This window comes from Oxyura jamaicensis, chromosome 8, assembly GCF_011077185.1.
Source record: "Oxyura jamaicensis isolate SHBP4307 breed ruddy duck chromosome 8, BPBGC_Ojam_1.0, whole genome shotgun sequence".
Taxonomy (NCBI): Eukaryota; Metazoa; Chordata; class Aves; order Anseriformes; family Anatidae; genus Oxyura; species Oxyura jamaicensis.
Window position 1 is genome coordinate 1,176,301 of NC_048900.1, and position 17,736 is coordinate 1,194,036.

At 39.7% G+C, this 17,736-nt stretch overlaps 1 protein-coding gene across 4 annotated transcripts in view; it reads left to right on the plus strand.

The window, feature by feature from the left end:
• Positions 1-4,441: 4,441 nt before the first annotated feature.
• The window catches only part of FNBP1L (formin binding protein 1 like), a 52,471-nt gene continuing 39,176 nt past the window's right edge, over positions 4,442-17,736 (plus strand). For 3 of the 4 annotated variants that reach the window (XM_035333900.1, XM_035333899.1, XM_035333901.1), the window contains exon 1: positions 4,442-4,636. In XM_035333900.1, coding sequence (XP_035189791.1) covers positions 4,613-4,636 — 24 coding nt within the window. In that variant the 5' untranslated portion in view covers positions 4,442-4,612. The remainder of the gene's footprint in view (positions 4,637-17,736) is intronic. The other variant, XM_035333902.1, reaches the window with a different exon arrangement.

The following is a 17,736-nucleotide window of genomic DNA, read 5'->3' on the forward strand; positions in this document are numbered from 1 at the left end:
TTCTTTCATGCGTCGATGTAAACGTGGTATTATGCAACATGGACATCAACTTTCTCATGAGAAAAGGAGGTACCTACCACCACAGACTTAGAATAATGAAGGAAGGATACTTGAAAGTAAACCACTGACAAGAGTTCCCTTAAAGGAGAGAAGTCAAGACCTGCAGTGGTGTGTGTGGAAGGTAGGGCAATCCAGGGCTCATTTGCCCTCTGAGTTTCAAATTAATGTAATTTACACTGGCTCCATGAAATAGGATCTTATTAGCTACAGCAGAATGAGTTGTTACTCTCCTTGTTCCAGTGATTGCCAGCAGGTGGCTGTCAAGTTCAGTAAATTATTTCAGCTGGGTGTCTGGAAACTACTGCAAACTTGTTACCTGTTACTGTCACAGTCGGGGGGGGGAACGTGCGGGGGGCCGGGGGGGGGGGGGTTGGTAATATAGTTTTAAATTCCTGTTAGAGATTAACCCGTGACCCAGCACACTCATTATGTTCAAATGTTATGAAAGGTTGCAGACAATTTAATATGTATTTCTGATCATATATTCAGTCAGATGATAGTAAAATATTCTAACAACTCTGAAAATGGGTGGTGCTGATCTATAACTGGATGTTCCTCCACTCCTCATTTTTCTGCAGCTTGGATTAGTACCTTGACAGACTTCATGGTTCAATATTGATACAGCATGTTAATCTATACTCTGCTTGAAAGCTGCTAGCTAATCAATGCAGATGGTAGTTACTGTTCAAGTCTTTGCTTTTTATCTTGACAGTAATTATCTTTGTGTGTAGATAATACAGTAATTAAAATTTTTGTCTATCAGAATTCACCATTGTTATTAACCTAATTCCACACATTTGTTACAGCTCAGTGGTCTTTTAATATAAGGAAATGTGCATGGAGTGGATGGGAGAATGGAGAAGATAGGAGTTAGGTGGAGATTTCAGAAAGTAAGGTACCAAAGCCATGGTGTTAGTGGTTGTTTCGATAAAATTCTGAAACTATATGCAATGAAAGCAAATTGTTTTGTAATACTCAAGCGTTAGAGTCCCAAGTAGTGTTTTAAGATCATGATTTAAGGGTATTCCCAGGTATTTCTGCAATAATTGGCCAGCCTTCAGCTTGGGATACACTTGTATGTTGTCAGATGAAATGCTAAATTGAGTCTCATGTCACTGGAAAAAAGCAAATTCCTCTGAAATAAGAAGCTGTTTGTAGTTAAAGTATTGCTAGTTGATGCTGATTGATGCCACATTCCCTCTGCTACATATAGCATGAGAAGATGTGTTCTTGGCTATAGTGTGAGCAAAAGGAGTGAACATGGGGTGTTTCATAAAAGCAGATGGAAGTTCTCATTTTTGCCCTGTTTACAGCTGTATAAGTTGTCCTTTTTGTTCTATTATCTGATCACAGGTGATACCTTTGTTTTGCTTGCTGTGGGGTGGGGAGAAGAAATACACTTCTCTGCTATCAGAAATGCATTTCACAGTACAAACCAGAAAAGATGGGGAAGGGTATACAGTTCATCCCACAAAAATTCATAGGTAGGGGAAAAACTTAGGTGACCTAACCAGTGGCTGAAGCTGCCCTAGTAAGTGCTGTTTTACTTTTGCCTTGAAGCAGAGGTAGTGCAGTCTAATACAGTTTTCTGCTTAAAAAAAGTAGTCAAAAATGCTTGCATTTAAAAATATTAAATATATATATTTTAAAGTGAGTTTAAATATTTTCCTTAATAGTAGAAATAGGAACCCAATGGAAGTAAGCCTGTAGCCAGATGCATAACTACAGACACTTTGGAAGCTGCTGGTTATTGTTGAATAACCAGCCTCTGGGAGACAGAGGAAATCTGTGCAGATAGCAAAGCAAGTAGAAGTGTCAAGAATCCTTTTGTCTCTAGATATTTTCCTAGCTGTAAAATAATGATCATCTGCTCACCACACAGGTGTTAAGAACATGGGGTATTTTTAGAAATTAGAGCACTTGGAATGCTGGCAACAGAGAAAATACATGCATAAATAAAGGGAAAAGCTAAATTCTTTTGTTTTCAAAGTGAAAAGATAATATGCTTTTGCAACATTTCTTTGTGGAGTAAAAATCCAGTTTTAATATAACAAAGAGACTGCTGGCTAGCAGAGAAAAGGATTAATGGCATTTCACACTGAGAAAGAGATACTTGGAAATGGTTTATTTGGTCCTGCTGATTTTTGTGGCAATAGAAAGCTAAGCTGCTTCTGTCTTTAGGAAGCGTGCCCGCAGGGAGTGCCAGACAGACTTCTCTGCCACTCCAAATTAATCACACAAATTGTAGTTCTGCCAAGATAATATCCTTAGGTACACTTGTAAATCAGAGTAGATTCTGTTGAGAAGTGAACAGAATTAACAGAACATGTAACAATTGCAATAAATGGAGTGATGTAGATTTGGCCTAAAAATAAAATCAGGCAGTTTACTTTCAAAGCCCTTGTTATTCCATCAATGATGGGGGAAAACAGCTAAGTACAGTAGTATTTTTTTCTAAGCTAAATATAAGCTGTCATCATCATCTAGAAGATGATAATGGGTTATAAGGATACTAGGGCAATATCATGGAGCTTTTGTTTGTAAAAATTACTTAAATATGTCTTCAGTGTATTTCTCTTCTTGAGTCCCTTGGGTGAGACTACTTTAATCATTTGCACTTTTTCTGAAGATAAAGTTTTCAGAGGTGTGACTAAGAGAATAAAAATCTGTGGGATAATATTTGTTTAATTATGTCTAGGAGTAGGGCCAATTGCAGTTCCTGATAAGGAAACAACCTCAAAATTCTAAATGATTAATTATAATGCTTCCGGCAATATCCCACAGAGATGCAGTAGGCTTTTTCCCTCATCTTACAGCTAGGTCACTTCACATCCTGAACTGCTAAACTGGAGAAGAGCATGGCTCACTGTATGCATGGGAATCTCCTAAAGCAAGACTGTACTTGAACAGTAAAGGGCCTGATGGTGGCTGATGTCAGACTTCTCTCTAAACTGAGATATTAAGTGTTACGCTGCTAGGACTTTTTTATTTTATCTTTAATGAGCTAAAATTAGGTTTGATCCTAAGGTCTTAAATAACTGTTCTTTTGTCTTTTAACTAATTTGCAGTTACATTTGTAGTTTATTGTTGAAATGAGCTATGATCTTTTCACTACGGATGAACAGGTGGCTCCTAGTTGAAGTAAAGGTGAAATGCACTTGTGTGTAAACACACCCAAGATACATACATGATTGCTCTTTTAGGAAGAAGTATGGGTTAGAAGCAAACTAAAAATCAAACTTTTTGCTTAGCTACTTGTTCAATAGAGTTGATCTAAGTTTTTCTTCCTAATCCTTAAAAGCATGTGAATCGAATGAGTTCAAATATACATTTGATTCCTTTTTAATTCATCAGTGCTTCATTACTAGAATCCTCAAAATGTTTTCAGCCTGGTGAATGTTTTCAGTAACATGCAATGTACAAACTGTTTGAATTCACAGCTGTTCAATTGAAGTGAGCCCAAGTGTGGAATTTGAGCCCAAATCTAGGGTTTTGTGACCGCTGGCTTGCTAAAACATCCTGTGTCGGCCACCACAACACGTGGCAGAATCGTCCAGCTTGTGGCTTCCCACAGACCAAATACATTTCTAGTGTAACGTGACTGACTCCAACACTTCACTCCAGAAATGACATTGTTGACCTGTGATCTCATCTGCTTATTTTGATAATTCACATTATCTTACTGTAATGGTTTCATATAGATCTAAAAATTTGCATTTTGCTCTCATAAGGAAAAGGTAAGATTAAATGTCAATTAAGCATGATGTGAACAAGCAATACCTGGAAGGTGACTTTGGAAACGAGAAAATGATTGGATTTAAGTCACTTTTTTTTCCATGATGGAGACTGAGCAGAACAGCAGTATTTTCACTGAGTCCTTGCTGGAATTTTTGAGTAAAAATGGGAGGAAACCCCAAAACCGATCCTTTTAGGAGAATTTTGATGGCTCTCTAAGCCTCTGCCTTCTATGAGGTTTCAAAACGTTCATTTTGGTGGAAAAAGTGCGAGGATTTAACACCCTTTCCAGTCGCTGAGGAAGCTCCCTGTTCCCGCCGGGCCCCACACCGCCTCAGGTGTACCCGGGGCCGCTCCCGCCGTGACTCAGCGCGTGCCCGGCCGTGCGCCGAGGGCCGGGGTCTCGCTGCGCGGGCTCTGGCCCTGGGCGTCGCCTCAGAGCCGAGGGGGGCGCGGCCCGTCACACCCCCCACTCTCCCCCCGGTTTCGATAAGGAGCATTGCCGCCCTCCGCCCGGTACAAGGCGGCGCCTCAGGCTGGGGGGGGGGGGGGGAACCGCTGGGCGCCGGGCCTCCCCCGGGGAGCGGCGATTCAGCCCGGCCCGGCCCCGGCCGCCCCCGCCGAGCCCGCCCCTCTCCCAGTCTCCTCCGCGGCTCCCCCTCCCCGAGCCAGGCGGGGCCGCAGCTCGCAGCGCCGCCGTTCGTAGTGCCGCCTCTCGCTTCTCTCCGGTGACCGAGGGCACCGCCGGGACCCCTTCCGGCCGCCCCCCGTCCCCGCCGCCTCCTTAGCCGCAGCCGACGCTGCCCGCGGAGCCGCCATGAGCTGGGGCACGGAGCTGTGGGTGAGTGCCGGCCGGCCGCTCATTGTGTCGGCACCCGCCGCCTCCCCCCCCCCGCCCGGCCGCTTTGTTCGGCGCGGGGGAGGGGCGGCGGCCCGGGCCGGGGGGGGGGGGGGGGTCGGGGCGGTGTGAGGGGAGAGAGGCGCTGCCGAGGGCGGCGGGGAAGGGGGGCGCCGAGGCGGGGCTGAGGGGCGGGCGCTCGGCGGGCAGCGCCGTGCCCGGGGCCTGGGGGCGGCCGTGGCGGAGTGCGGGGGGGGTCCCGGTAACGGCCCGGGGGAGCAGCGGGCCTGGCTTTGTCTGCGGCGCCGCGCCGCGGGGGGCTTCTCCGGAGGGAACCTTCCAGAGCGGGGGCGGCCACCAGCACGAGCCGGCGGGGGGAAAGGGGCAGAGATCGCTGAGGGGGCTCGGCGGGCCCCCTGCGGACCGGGGCGCGAAGCGCGCACGCCCTCCCTGAGGAAAATACTCCCTGAAAACCCGGCTGTAGCAAAACCCGGGTGCAGCAGCCCGCGGCCGCGGCTCGGCCACGACGCCCCTCGAGGCTCCGGCAGCCCTTTTGTCCCGCACGGCTGCGGGGCACGCTGGGCGCCGGGAGCGGTGCTGCCCGGCCCGGGGGGGGGGGGGGGCTGGGGGGGGGCGGGGGGGGAGATTAGGGTGGATCGGGGTTTGGGGGCTGCGGCAGCGCTGTCTCCCCTGTGGCGTGTGGGGAAGCGGCGTCGGAGCTGCCGAGGGGGCTGCGGCCGCGGCGTGCAGGGGGCTGCAGCACGCGAGGGGCGTGCGGCTCGGCTGTGAGGAGGACAGACGGACACCTGTGTGACCTGCGGCACCGAGAAGAGACGGGGTTAGTGGCAGCGCGAGTGCGCCTTTGTAGTGCGTGCCTGGGTGTACCACGGCCGTGGAATCGTTAAGGTTGGAAAAGATCTCCATGATCGTCTGCTGCACCCGCCCCTACCCGGGAGAGGTTATAGGTCGGTGCTGGGGAGAGTCGGGGGCGTGCGTTGGAGGAGAACACTGATTTTTTTTTCTGTGTGTACTTAAATACGTATCATTTCAGAGACCAGACTTCCAGCTTACTCATCTCTGTGCCTTTTGGCAGTCTCTTAATTTTGTTTTCTTTGTTCGGCTTGCGAATGATAGCTAAGGTTTTGTGTTCTGTCTGGTGTTCAGCATTGTGAGAAGACACCTCAGAAATACGTACAAAAAGATGGATTTCAACTTCAGACTTCATTTCAATAAAGACAATTTTACTTACAGTGTCATAAAACTGCCTGAATTTTATCTAGACCTACTACATTTTTTTCCTAAGTCACTAATTCCATTGTGCTGCTTTAAAGGAATAGTGCCAGATATTTAAACTCAAAGTTCTATGCTACTGCTTTTATTTTAGCAAAATTTAATATGCTTTTTCGTACTATTAGGAGATAGCTACTTCCTTAAGGTACAGATGCAGATACATATGTATATATATAAAATGGTCTGCTTGTAGGTATATAGCTAGCTTCTCTGATATACAAGTTTTTATATTGAAATGTACCTTCCAAATGGGTTACTTTTGTTGAATTATGTCATGCTTTTTGAAAAAGTGTATCTTAGGGCTATAAAGCCAAGTATTTTCTTACACACACAAAAAAAAAAAGTTCAGTGCTTCTCATACCAATTGAAAAGAATATCAAACATTTGCTTTGACATTTTGCAATGGGCAGAGAAACATTTATCTATTAATTCTGGTGTAAAATTTTGTTTATAAATATATTAACTTCTCCCTAGACCAAAAACACAATGAAAAACAGTGCTTTGGGAGCTTTGGAGACAGGGCTGCGAAGAATGGGCAGTTGAAGTAGTAGCTGTGTTTTCGTCATGAGGCTTTCCCTTCGCCTTCCCCTGCTGCTACCCTCAGCGCAGCCTCGAAGCAGCAGAGCCAAGCTGGACTGGCTAATGGCAGCGGAGTGCTTGTGGCTCGGGGCGTCCAGCGGCACGGCATGCTGGGCTCGGCGCGGGCACAGCGGGGCGAGGCCTTGCCCTTGGTACTGCTGGCGCCTGGGGTTCCGAAGGGCAGGTTGGTGGGATCAAGGCTTGCATCTGGAGGACGGTTTTTCTGAATGTTGAGCAAATGTTCGCAATGTGTTTGTAAGCAAATATGCATGTAGGCTCTCCTTGTACGCTGGTGATTTTGTGTCAGGCTCCTTAGTATCTCTTCATGCTGGTGATTGGTGTTTGATGCTGAATCGCAGTTCTGATGTATTTATTTATTTTCCTGTACGCTGTATTTTTCTGTATGCTACTTCTGATAAAGTAAAAAGTGTGCATGGGTACATTTGGAGGGAAAAAAGGATCCAGAAGAAAGTCTAGGGGATTAGATAAAGCAACTCATGTCCAATACTTATGTGGTACCTGTTTAATATGGCTCTTCTGGTATTAGTGCTGCGTATGTTGTTCATGTTTAAAGTATCTTCAATGGTTATATCATGAAAAAAGGGAAAGATTTTCTTTGATAAGCCAGTATTTCCTAATTCTTAAATCCTTCAGCTACTATTTCTATTTGTGGATTATTGGGCATTTTTGCCTTTCAGTCAACCATTTTTATAAGTACACCACTCTGAATTAGCTATACGGTGGCCAATGCACATATATCTTGGGGAGGCTGAAGTAGAGGTGCTTCATGTTTTTAGTGCATCTTGGCCAAACAGCATATTCCCTGGAGCGTAACTGCTTTCAGTAATGAATATATTTCCTTTGATAACACTATAAAATAATATGAACGAATAATAGTCAAATGTTGATTTGTTCAAGCCATTCTGTCATTAGAACTTTTGTTTTACTTTTTTTTTTCCACACTATGTGAAATGTGATTTTTTTTTTCCACAACAAAATTTTTGTGATGTATTTTGAGTGTTGTTCTACAGACAATTTTATTCTTATTAGCGCATTTGTTTTTGTAGTGACTGCAGCATATACATCATGATATGTGCTCATTAAAACCAGGATACTTCAGTGAACTGCTTTGCATGATAGTCTTCTCCTCATGGTTATGAGAGAGTAGTGGGAACTGGGACATATGGGTTCTAGTTGTCTGTCATCCAGTTGAAATTGTATTGTCTGAGACTTGGACTGCTGTGCTCTAAATTCTCCTATCTGTAATACTTAGGTATGTTTTTTATTTTTATTTTTATTTTTTTTATAGATAGGAATTGTAAAGCAATAATCATCTGATGAAAGGGTGTATATAATAACAAACTATCATTGTTTTGTTGGTAATGAAAAATTGTTGCTTGTTGCTGTTCACTTGCATAGCTTTTCAGGGTTTTGACTTCAGTAAGGTTTGTTTGTTTGTTTTGGTGTTATGTTTTTGTTCTCCTCACAAGCACTCTGAGGGCATACACATTCAAGTCCTGGGTGGACTGGCACACTTGCTTAATAAGATGCCCCAGTCTGACTTCTGTCAAAATTGTACTGCAATATCCAAGGCAAGAATAGATGAATGGAACTAAGGCTGCGGGCGTTAATTTAGCAACGGAAGTATTTGGAAATAATGATGGATTCTGATTTGTTCGAGTCTGTTTGGCATGAACCTCCGTTAAGTGTATACGATTGCACATCTGGAGTTCCACTGTACAAATAACATTAACATAGAAGATTTAACAAACTGTACCTGGTTATTTTCATCTTGGGTTTTTGTTCAGTTAAGTTGAATATATAGTGTGTTTGTTTTGACACTAAAGGCTCACTGAGCTTTGGAGACTGGAGGATGGTTAGTGATGAAGTCCTTTGCTTAATGGAAGCGAGTGAAACTTAGTGTGTGATTGGCAGTTTTGTTATTAAAGTAGCTTCCTTGGAAATTAATTAGAGAGGTTAAGGCTACCTCTTTGAAAAACATCCTTTTTTCTTTTTTTTTTTAAAAAAAATTTAGTGCATGTTCTGTGTTCTCAAACCTCTGTGAATCTCTTAATAGCAGTTGGCAGCAAAAGAGGTCGAATACCATGTCAGAACATTTTCAGTCTGTAAAACCAGTCTAGCCATCTGTTTCTCACCTCTTGATAAATATTTAAAGCAGAAGCTTTGCTGAGGGCTTTTGTGCTAAGATTTTATGATTTAAGAAAAAGGCTATGGAAGATTTAATGATGCTATTGTTGTGAGCTCCTTGGGGCCAGAAGCACCCCTTCTTTTATAATTAAAAAACCACTGGCACCGTAGAACGCTGTTTTAGGAATGAGTTACATCTGACCAAAGATCAAAGCATGTTTGGTGATGTGCTCTTTTAATCTTTCCTTAAACAGAATTAATTCAGCGCCTAAAACCAAGTTTTATTTATGAAAATGTTAAATAATTTTCAGTTGCATCAATATATATTTTTTTTTGGTAGTAATTTTTCTTGTGCTTTTGATGCCTGTTTCAGTCATTGTTTGCCTCTTGTTTTAAAATAATCTATTCTTTTTTGTGAAGAAGAGGATAAGTTGTGTGGTGATGTCTGATTTTAAAAGTCATCATGTTTAATTGATGGTGGTAAAACGTCAACAGAAAGTAAATATGAAAAAGTTGACTTTACCAAATAATAACTATTTTGTTACATGTTTCTTTCCTAATAGTTCCTCATATTTTTATTCATAGATCAGAAAAACTGGTTTTCAATCTAAATATTTTTTTTTTTCAAAACAGTTTGATACTGAGAAACCTTTGTGTAAAGTTAATACAAGAGTGGGATTATGTAGTCCCTGTATTGTTAATTGTAGTGGTTTCTTTTAAACAGTTAGAAAAAATTGAAAATAATTCTACATATTAAGCCATATTCTATGTGGAAATTCTTCTGTGGTTTTGAATCCTAATGTTTCATAAACTGGTTTTCCAGAATGGTAATGTGTACTGTGTTAAGGCAATATTCTATTTTATATGTAGATGTTTGTGAGATGAAGCTTGGATTTTTTTTTTTTTTTTTTTTTCCTCAGATTTCTCCTTCAACTGAATCCAAAGAGTGCAAGTAGTTCTCTTTTAATTCAGTGTTGTTGCTGTTGTGGTCTGCAGATGTGTGCAAGGAATGTGTCTTGTGGCTAGCGTATGAAATTACACGGTTTTCTAGATGTATGAGATGGCCATACGTTTCCTCTGTCATGGGTAAGGTACTGGACAAAACACGTAACCTTTGTGAGGTTACAGTCTGTTTCACAAGAAATATCGTGTGGCTTATCTCGTGCTTGTCAAGACTTCTTTGATTTCCAAATGGAAAGTTATGTAAGGATCGAGTACTTGATTAGTGAATGTGTAGTTACCTTAGGCTCAGGAATGAAAGCAATTACAATGAGCTGTAGTTAGAAATAATATTTGTCTTTATTTTTCCAGCAATTGTCTGTTTCATAAACATCTGACCTTTTTACTGATTTTTCCAGGAAGGGGTGAGTCACTGTCTTGAGACTTTATCAGTTTGGTTTTGATGTTGAACATACTTTAATTTAAGGAAGCATACATGCTTGCGCCCTTGAGTATCTGTTTAGAGAGTATTTTTTTAGTTTTGAAAACCATTTATCACCTGGTATCTATTAAAATGGCATCTTATTTTTATTTATGGCCTGATTTCTGTATGTACTGAGAAATAAAAATGCTTTTCAAGGATGTTTTTACAAGCATACATAGGACTTATTTTTTTCTAAAATGCACATGCTATCCTTATTGATAGTACACATTCTGAGGGTTGGCTGTGTCAAGAATCTGAGTGCTGGCAGTTTTGATTTCCTGAGTGAGAATGGGAAGAGATTTTTTGAGATTGTAAGATTTATTTATTTATTTAACTCAGCCAGGCAGAGGATTTCTTTAAAGGCCGTACCTAGCAAAGAAATGCCTGCAACAAGGTCCTTTGGAATGGCAAAATCCATCAGGACCTGGGATGGAAAAAAGCATGAATACAGAAAAGTCTGGTTATCAATGTGCTCAGGTTTGTGCTTGGTGAGGAGTGACCAAGTAGGTATGATTTGGGCTTTCAACAATTTGCAAATAAATACTCAAAAACAGAAGGTTTGTATCAGTGCTTGAGTAGAGTTGTCATTTGTGCTATAGACATACTGAAATAAGTTGTAATACCCTGAGAAAATGTCTAAAAGTTCATTTGTGTATTTAAATTCTTACACTGAACTGATCTAGGTGAGACACTATATTGATAGTAAAGTAGTTAAATACTTCAGCCCTTAAACTTGCTGTGCAGTTTTTTAGCGTGCTTGGTGAAGCCAGTAGTTGAGTAATGCAGTAATTTTTTTATGGACAGGAAGTTCTTCAGCACATTTCAGATTAAATTTTCATTGTTTGTAGCACACGTGCACACTGTTCCAGCAACTTGAATTCTTTTTGGTAGAAAAAGAATCCCCAAAGTCCAGATGTGTTCAGCTTTTTCCTTGTGTTGGTGAGCAAATTGTTCAGTGAAAGCTGCAATTCCAATCAGCTTGTTTCATTTTGCCCCTAGTGAGTTTACGTACCCCAGTCCCAGTGCTCTCTTGGCAGAAAGCTTTATAGGTTCGTCCTCAGAAGCATGTCAGTGCTTCAGCTGGATGGGAGGAGAAGGAAAAAAAAAAGTATTATAATAATGAAAACCTTATGGTTTTCATTAAAATCCTGACCCTTTACACTGACTTTGTTCGTTGTGTTTTTTTTCCCCCCACTACAAGTTCTATTCTAAAAGCAGAGTGATAACATTGTTTTAGTTCCTGCTAGGTGACAAGAATGGGCTTATTTTCAGTGTAGTTAATTCTCTGCTTATATTGTAGTAGAACTGAAAATTGAAATAGTTACATGCCAGATTCATGAATAACTGTTCCTTCATTTTTTCCCCTTTGTTCAGAATTCGTCTTTTGCTTTGTCACTTAAAATAAAAAGGGCATTAGGCTGGTAAAACTGCTTGCTGGCATTGTGGTTTGTACATTGATACATAGATTTGTTACATCTTTTAGAGGAGAAATGTAGTTTCATAGGTTCGAAAATGCTGTGAGATCTCAATTTTTCTTGGGCTTTACTGTGGACCTGTTGTATCATCTTGGGCAGGTAAACTTATTTTCTGTCTCAGGTTGTAAAATTGGAGTAAAGTTTGTTTGCATCAAATTAATATTGTAACAGTATCTGCATTTGTAGAATACTTCAAGGTTATTTAATTGTAAATTGAAAGTAATACCATGTTTTTTAATGTTATACGCAAAACCAAAAAGCAGCATAGTCCTGATAACTTCCTCCTCATTCTCTTTCATCAGACAGTCTGCATGAAGTAACCATTTAAAACTCTTCTCTGTAAAGCGTAACTCCATTTTAACTACCTAGTTAGATTTTGTACAAAAAAAAAATGTATGTTTGGAAAGAAATCTGTTCACAGTATTTGATCAAATGTCACTTGAATGGGTGACGTCTGCTGTACACTAACAAAGTTCATCATTTTATCATTATATTTCCTCATGTAATGCTTATGCTTACTAAGTATTTGTTCAGGAGGCAAATGCTGTGCAGTTCCCCTGTCACTGGCTAGTACACAAGTTGTAGTGCCACATGCTTCTTTATAGTTCCTTATTAAGCAAACAATGTTTTTTCAGCATTGTGCAATGAAATTACATCCACTTGATTTGAGTTTGGAGTGTTAGCTAAGTACTGAAGAGCATCTGAAATATGACAGCAATTGCAATGTCAAAAGGCAGTCTAGATTTTTGGCATATTTAGGGTAACCTATGTGAAGGGGATGAAAATGGACATCTGCCTTTTGCATCTTTATCTGTTTGGTAAATCCTTTGAAAGACAGCATTTGATCCCTCGTTTCTTTCATGCTGGGTGTCCAATTCAGGTGGATATGAAAACCTTTCTCTCTGTAAACTCTGGTTAGCAGAGTAATCGAAGGAGTTTGAATTTGGGGTACACTCATTTACTTTTCCCCAGAAGCTTGATTTCTTTCCAAGAAGATAAAAAAGTGTCAGTTTTCTAATAATGTTGTCAATTAAGCATTTGCTGTAGGCAGCATAATTGCTTTTTGTTTGTTTGTTTTCATCTTTGAGTAGGAACATAATTGATACGTGTGAACCAAAGACATTATCTGTGCTGTGCTACGATTGGCTTTCTCTGCAGTAGAAGAATGTTCAGGTGGAGGAAGCTTTAATGTATCTAATGCCCAATTTATTTTTTATTTTTATAATGGATAAATTGTTCCTGTTCTAGCAGTCTTCTGTGACATCTAATTGTCTTGATTTTCTTTTTTTGCTGTTTATGTGAAGTTATGCACAGTTAGAGGAATATTCTCAGTGTATTTGACATCCGTAATCAACACTTGGAGTGTGTTCTATGTTGTTGGCATTTATTTGATGCCCTAGAGCCGTTAGTCACATAGTGGGTTTGAATTGTGCTGTGCTTGTTATGCTGTGCACAGAGTAAAAGGACTATTCCTGGCTCAGTGCCAGCAGGAGATAGGTCAGTTTCTGGCTGTGCCAAAGGACAGAGTTGTGCAGACCCAAATCTCTCGTAGCGTGATGGGCACTGATCTCAATTGTAGCATCTTAACTGTTTGTCTTGGAACGCAAAGGAGGAGGGCAGGGAGAATTTGCAGTGTTTGCAGGGATTAGATCATAAGCAACCTATGAGAATGCAGGAAATAGTTGTTGAAATGTACGAAGGAGTGTTGGAGTCCCTTGGAAAGCACATGTCAGTCCTTTGGTACAATGAGGCAATAGAGTTGGAGTCAGACAGCAGTGCCCTGGAAAGTGAGGTCAAGAAGCCAATGTTTGATGCAATAGAGAAGGATGCAAGAGACGGAGTGAGAATACTCAAGAAACATACGCAAGTGAAATGATATCTCATTACCAGAGGAAAAGATGTTGCAATAATTTAAAAATGAGATGCATAAAGAACGGATAAAGATTGCAGCTGTTGGAATGGCTGGAAAGAGCCTAATTTTCCAAAAACAACATAGAAAATGTTATTAACATAGAACGTGGATTTGAGATTCTGGAAAGAAATCAGATGCTGAAGTGAAAGAAGAGTTAAAGGTTAAGTCCACAGCTTATAAAAGATAAAAAGCAATGAAAAGCGTTGTTAAAGTTAAGAGATTATATGCATTATCTGGATTTTAATGAAACACTTTTTAATTGTAGTTTTTCCCTGAAAATGAATGCAAATTTATGATTAGTAAGTGGAAAACAATATGAAGGTTCATTAATGAGGACTGATAAATCAATATAGCTCTGAAAAGTCAAGTAAGAGTTCTGTCCTCTCCCTTAGATAAACTTTTGTTTAGGTACTAATAGTGCAGATACTTGTCTATGTATTGCACGAGCATTTGTGCATTTTGTGAACAAAAGCTTCACAGGATCAGTGGAGTGCATGGACATGCTTGAAAGTAAGTATTGTATACAAGGAACTTCTCAGAGCAGATTTTTTTTTTTTTTTTTTTTTTTTTAAGAGAGGAGACAACTGGGAAGCTAATGAAGTCAGCAGATTCTCCAGTGATATTGCGGAAATAATGCATTCTTCCAGGTGATCTTACAGAGTGGTCTTTTTCACCCTGCTTGGCTCCCAAAGTGTGCTTCTGCAGTAAAATATGCAGCATATCATGTGTTACCACTTTACATCTGAGTTTCCTGGCTCTGGCTGTAGATTGTGGTTGCTGCCCTTAATTATTTAAATCAGCAAAAATTACTGATGTTTCGTTAATTTCCTTAATTGTTATGGGATCTCATTTCAGACTTACAATCTTTGACTGCTGGAAACTGGGATTTAGTAGAACGTGGGATATGGGTTAGTACTTGGATTTATGAATGGTGAAAATTTTACTTTCAAAAGATTCAGAATTAACCTCATTAATTAAAAGCTTAATAACTGTATTTTTTTTTTTTACTGTCTGGAGAATTCGCTAAGAAGTAGATAGTGACATTTGAGATTGGTGCTGAACAGCCAAGAAGGTGCTTGTTTATTTGGAAGAGAGTAAAAAAAAGATGAACTTCCTGTTGAAAAGCAATTTGGGATCCTGTAATAAAATGGGAAAGAACAGCAGACTGGAATTTCTGGTTAGGTCTTTTATCTCAGAGGATGACATGTTTGAAAGAGGAAAAATGAGTTTCTTGAAGATAAATGGTAACTTAATCAGGAAAATCCAATTGCTTGGGATTTTTCTGCTTCATAAATAATGTGAGGGGACTGTATAGTGTACAGTGACATCAAACTTCAAATAGAAATGTCATCATGTGAGGCAAATAATTTTGGTAAAGCCAAGTTTCTTCACTCTTTGGTGCGGGACTCAAAAACTTACTCCTGTAGCAAGGGGTGTGATGATATGATTAAGTCTTTAGATTGTGACTAAGGAAGTAGGGGTTGGGTGTTATTTGTTTTGGTTTTGCTTGATTGCTTCTTTGCTGTGAGGCTTTTTGTTTTCCTTGTCCTCCTCTCACTCCTGCTCAAGTATTGCATTCATATAACCTAGGTTACTTTGTCTGTCTCTCTGGGTTTGAGACCCTACTAAGTAGTTTGTTCCTGATTGTGGTCCCTCCCTAATAGCAAGGGCAACTTCTTGCTAAAATGGCTTTTTAAAGAACATTTTTCCTTTGGTACTGGGCAGTTTAATGACCATCTGTTTCCCAGAACAATACTGCAGTTCTTCAGGGCACTAGGCTAGCTCTTGAGAGTGAAGTTTAATTCCCTGAGTTTCAGTTTCATCATCTGCATTCCTGAAAGTTAAGTAGTGAGATGTGAGGAGCTGCACATAGATGTGTCCAAGCAGTGGGTTATAGTTGGAGGCCAGTAAAACCAGGAATTGGCTCTGTCAGTTAAAACCTGAATACGTACAAATAAAACAACGTCAGGCCATTTATGTTACCTACTCTTTGTGTTTTCATGGCTTAACAACCAGTGACTTTGAACTTCTTTGATTCTGAGGCATTATCATTTGATTTCACTGAAATTTCAGGCAATAATTCAACTGCAGTAATTTTCTTAAAGGTTTAAAATAAATTATTGGAAATCAGATGCTGGTGGTATTTATGCTTAGTAGGTTGTAGATAAAATATTTTTCCATGTTCTGCCTGGTTTATACTGCAAGGCTGTAATTGTGGGCTGTATGAGGGATACGTCCTGACTTTGCATGAAAGGCCTTGCAATTTTTGAGAAACCGTGTAATCAGCTGAAGGTAATAATACTGAAGGGCCAACTTTGATGCTTTTGTTTCAGTAACAAGGCATAATGAATTATCGGTGCTTCAAATACAACTTTCATTCTTTAGTTTTAATTCCGAAAGAAGAGTGGTCGTTTCATCTCTGTACAGACTTAAGGTGGAAGTAATGCTATTAGATTATTGGCAACGAATGCTGGGAAACTGAGAACAAACGATCAATTTCTAACAATTTCTAAACATAATTTCTAAGGTCCTGTATGTATTTGTAGAATCTTGATAAACTACTTGTAGTACCTTGTACTTAGCATTTTAGACTTTTGCCATGCTGACGTAATCAGACTGTAAAGTTAAATCTGAAGCCTGTGGCTTTCATGACTGTTTTACTTCATTAGATCATTGGAAAAGAGGCTTCATTTTTTTTTTTCTGACTTTTGTTCGTTTGCGGGAAGATAAAAATATGTTCTTGACTGTTACTTGATTCAACTTTGCTACCTTCGTTTTGATTCATTAATTTACTTCGAAGCTGGAGAATGGAGATATTTCATCTTGGTGCAAAGTACCATTGAACGTATCTCATATTTTTAGTTACAAAATGTCTTGCTTATGATTTCTTTATGATATGAAAACAAATTTCACTGTCACAATAAACCTTGTGATTTTTTTTTTAAACCTGAATTGCCCAGTCTGATCTTGTAGAGTTGTGATATTTTTTCTTATTCTAACTATGAGTTTCAAAGCATCTGGGAAATGAATCCTTTATGTGACTGTTTGTGATAGATGCGATGCAGAAAATCATTCAAAACTTTGTCAAGTGTATTTTGACAATTAGTTTTTTTTTTTTCTCTTTTAAAAACACTACTCTTCTAACAGAGTACATGTGCTTATTGTTAAATTACACCACTGATCATTTTCCTTGAAGTTTAAGGTATTTGGGAAAGAAAAATATCTTGTTAATCTGGCAGGGAAACAGTGTGTTTGTATTCTTTGATCTTAAAAGTACATTTCTATTAGAAAAAAGTGTTCTGTGAATAATCTTAATATTTTTCATATAATCCAGGTTATGATTCTAAAGTCTCTTATGGTGAAGTATAAGAGAAATTTGCTGTATAGTTTCTAGGCTTATATCTTAAAAACTCTTGAGATAAATCAATACAGAGCGGGAATCATGTTACATTTCAATGTTATTTATCTGAATCGTGAAACTTCAAAAAATTCCATGGTTTTGAAGATGCCAGTAGTGACATCTGGTTTTAATTAGCATTCTTTTTTCAGTTATCTTAGTGCTACTATGAATTTTGCTTTAAAAACAATGAATGCAGTAGATTCCTTTGTGAACATGGTGGTTTTTTGTTATTTTTTTATTTTTTTAATCTGAAATAATATTCCAAGGAAGATAGGAAGGCTCTAATTTACTGCCTTGTCAATCTCCAGTTAAGTATGTGGATCTGGTTTAAAATCGAGTTTGAAAAACACTTCCTGTTGTTTGCAAGATATTCGTGAAGGGAAAATGGTGTGCCTTCTCTATTCTTTCTTTTCAATGCTGAAGTATTCACAGGTGATACCAAAAGGGTAAATTCACCTTAGGACAGGGTGTTTAACAGAAAAATCCCCTAATCTATTGAGTTGACAAAAACAAACAGCATATTTTGAATGAGTTAAGAGACTAGCCTTTCATTTCTGCTGTCTGTTTACCTCACCAGTCCCTTGTGACCTCTGATCTTCTGAAATATAGAACAGTGTCTACTCCCATTTCATGGGAGGAGAGTGTGCTCAGAACAGAGTCTGTACAGGCATATTAAACTATTCTGTTAATATTTGCAGCCTTTCACAAGCAACAAAATGCTAAAGATTGCATTCAATAATATTGAAGAGTTGATCAGAATACCTGTGCATGGGTACCCTACTCTGAATAGTTTAGAAGAGCAAATATTTGTTTACAATCTGTGTAGTACAGTTGTATTTTTTGAGTACCAGGAGCATCAAAGGTAAGGTATGTGCC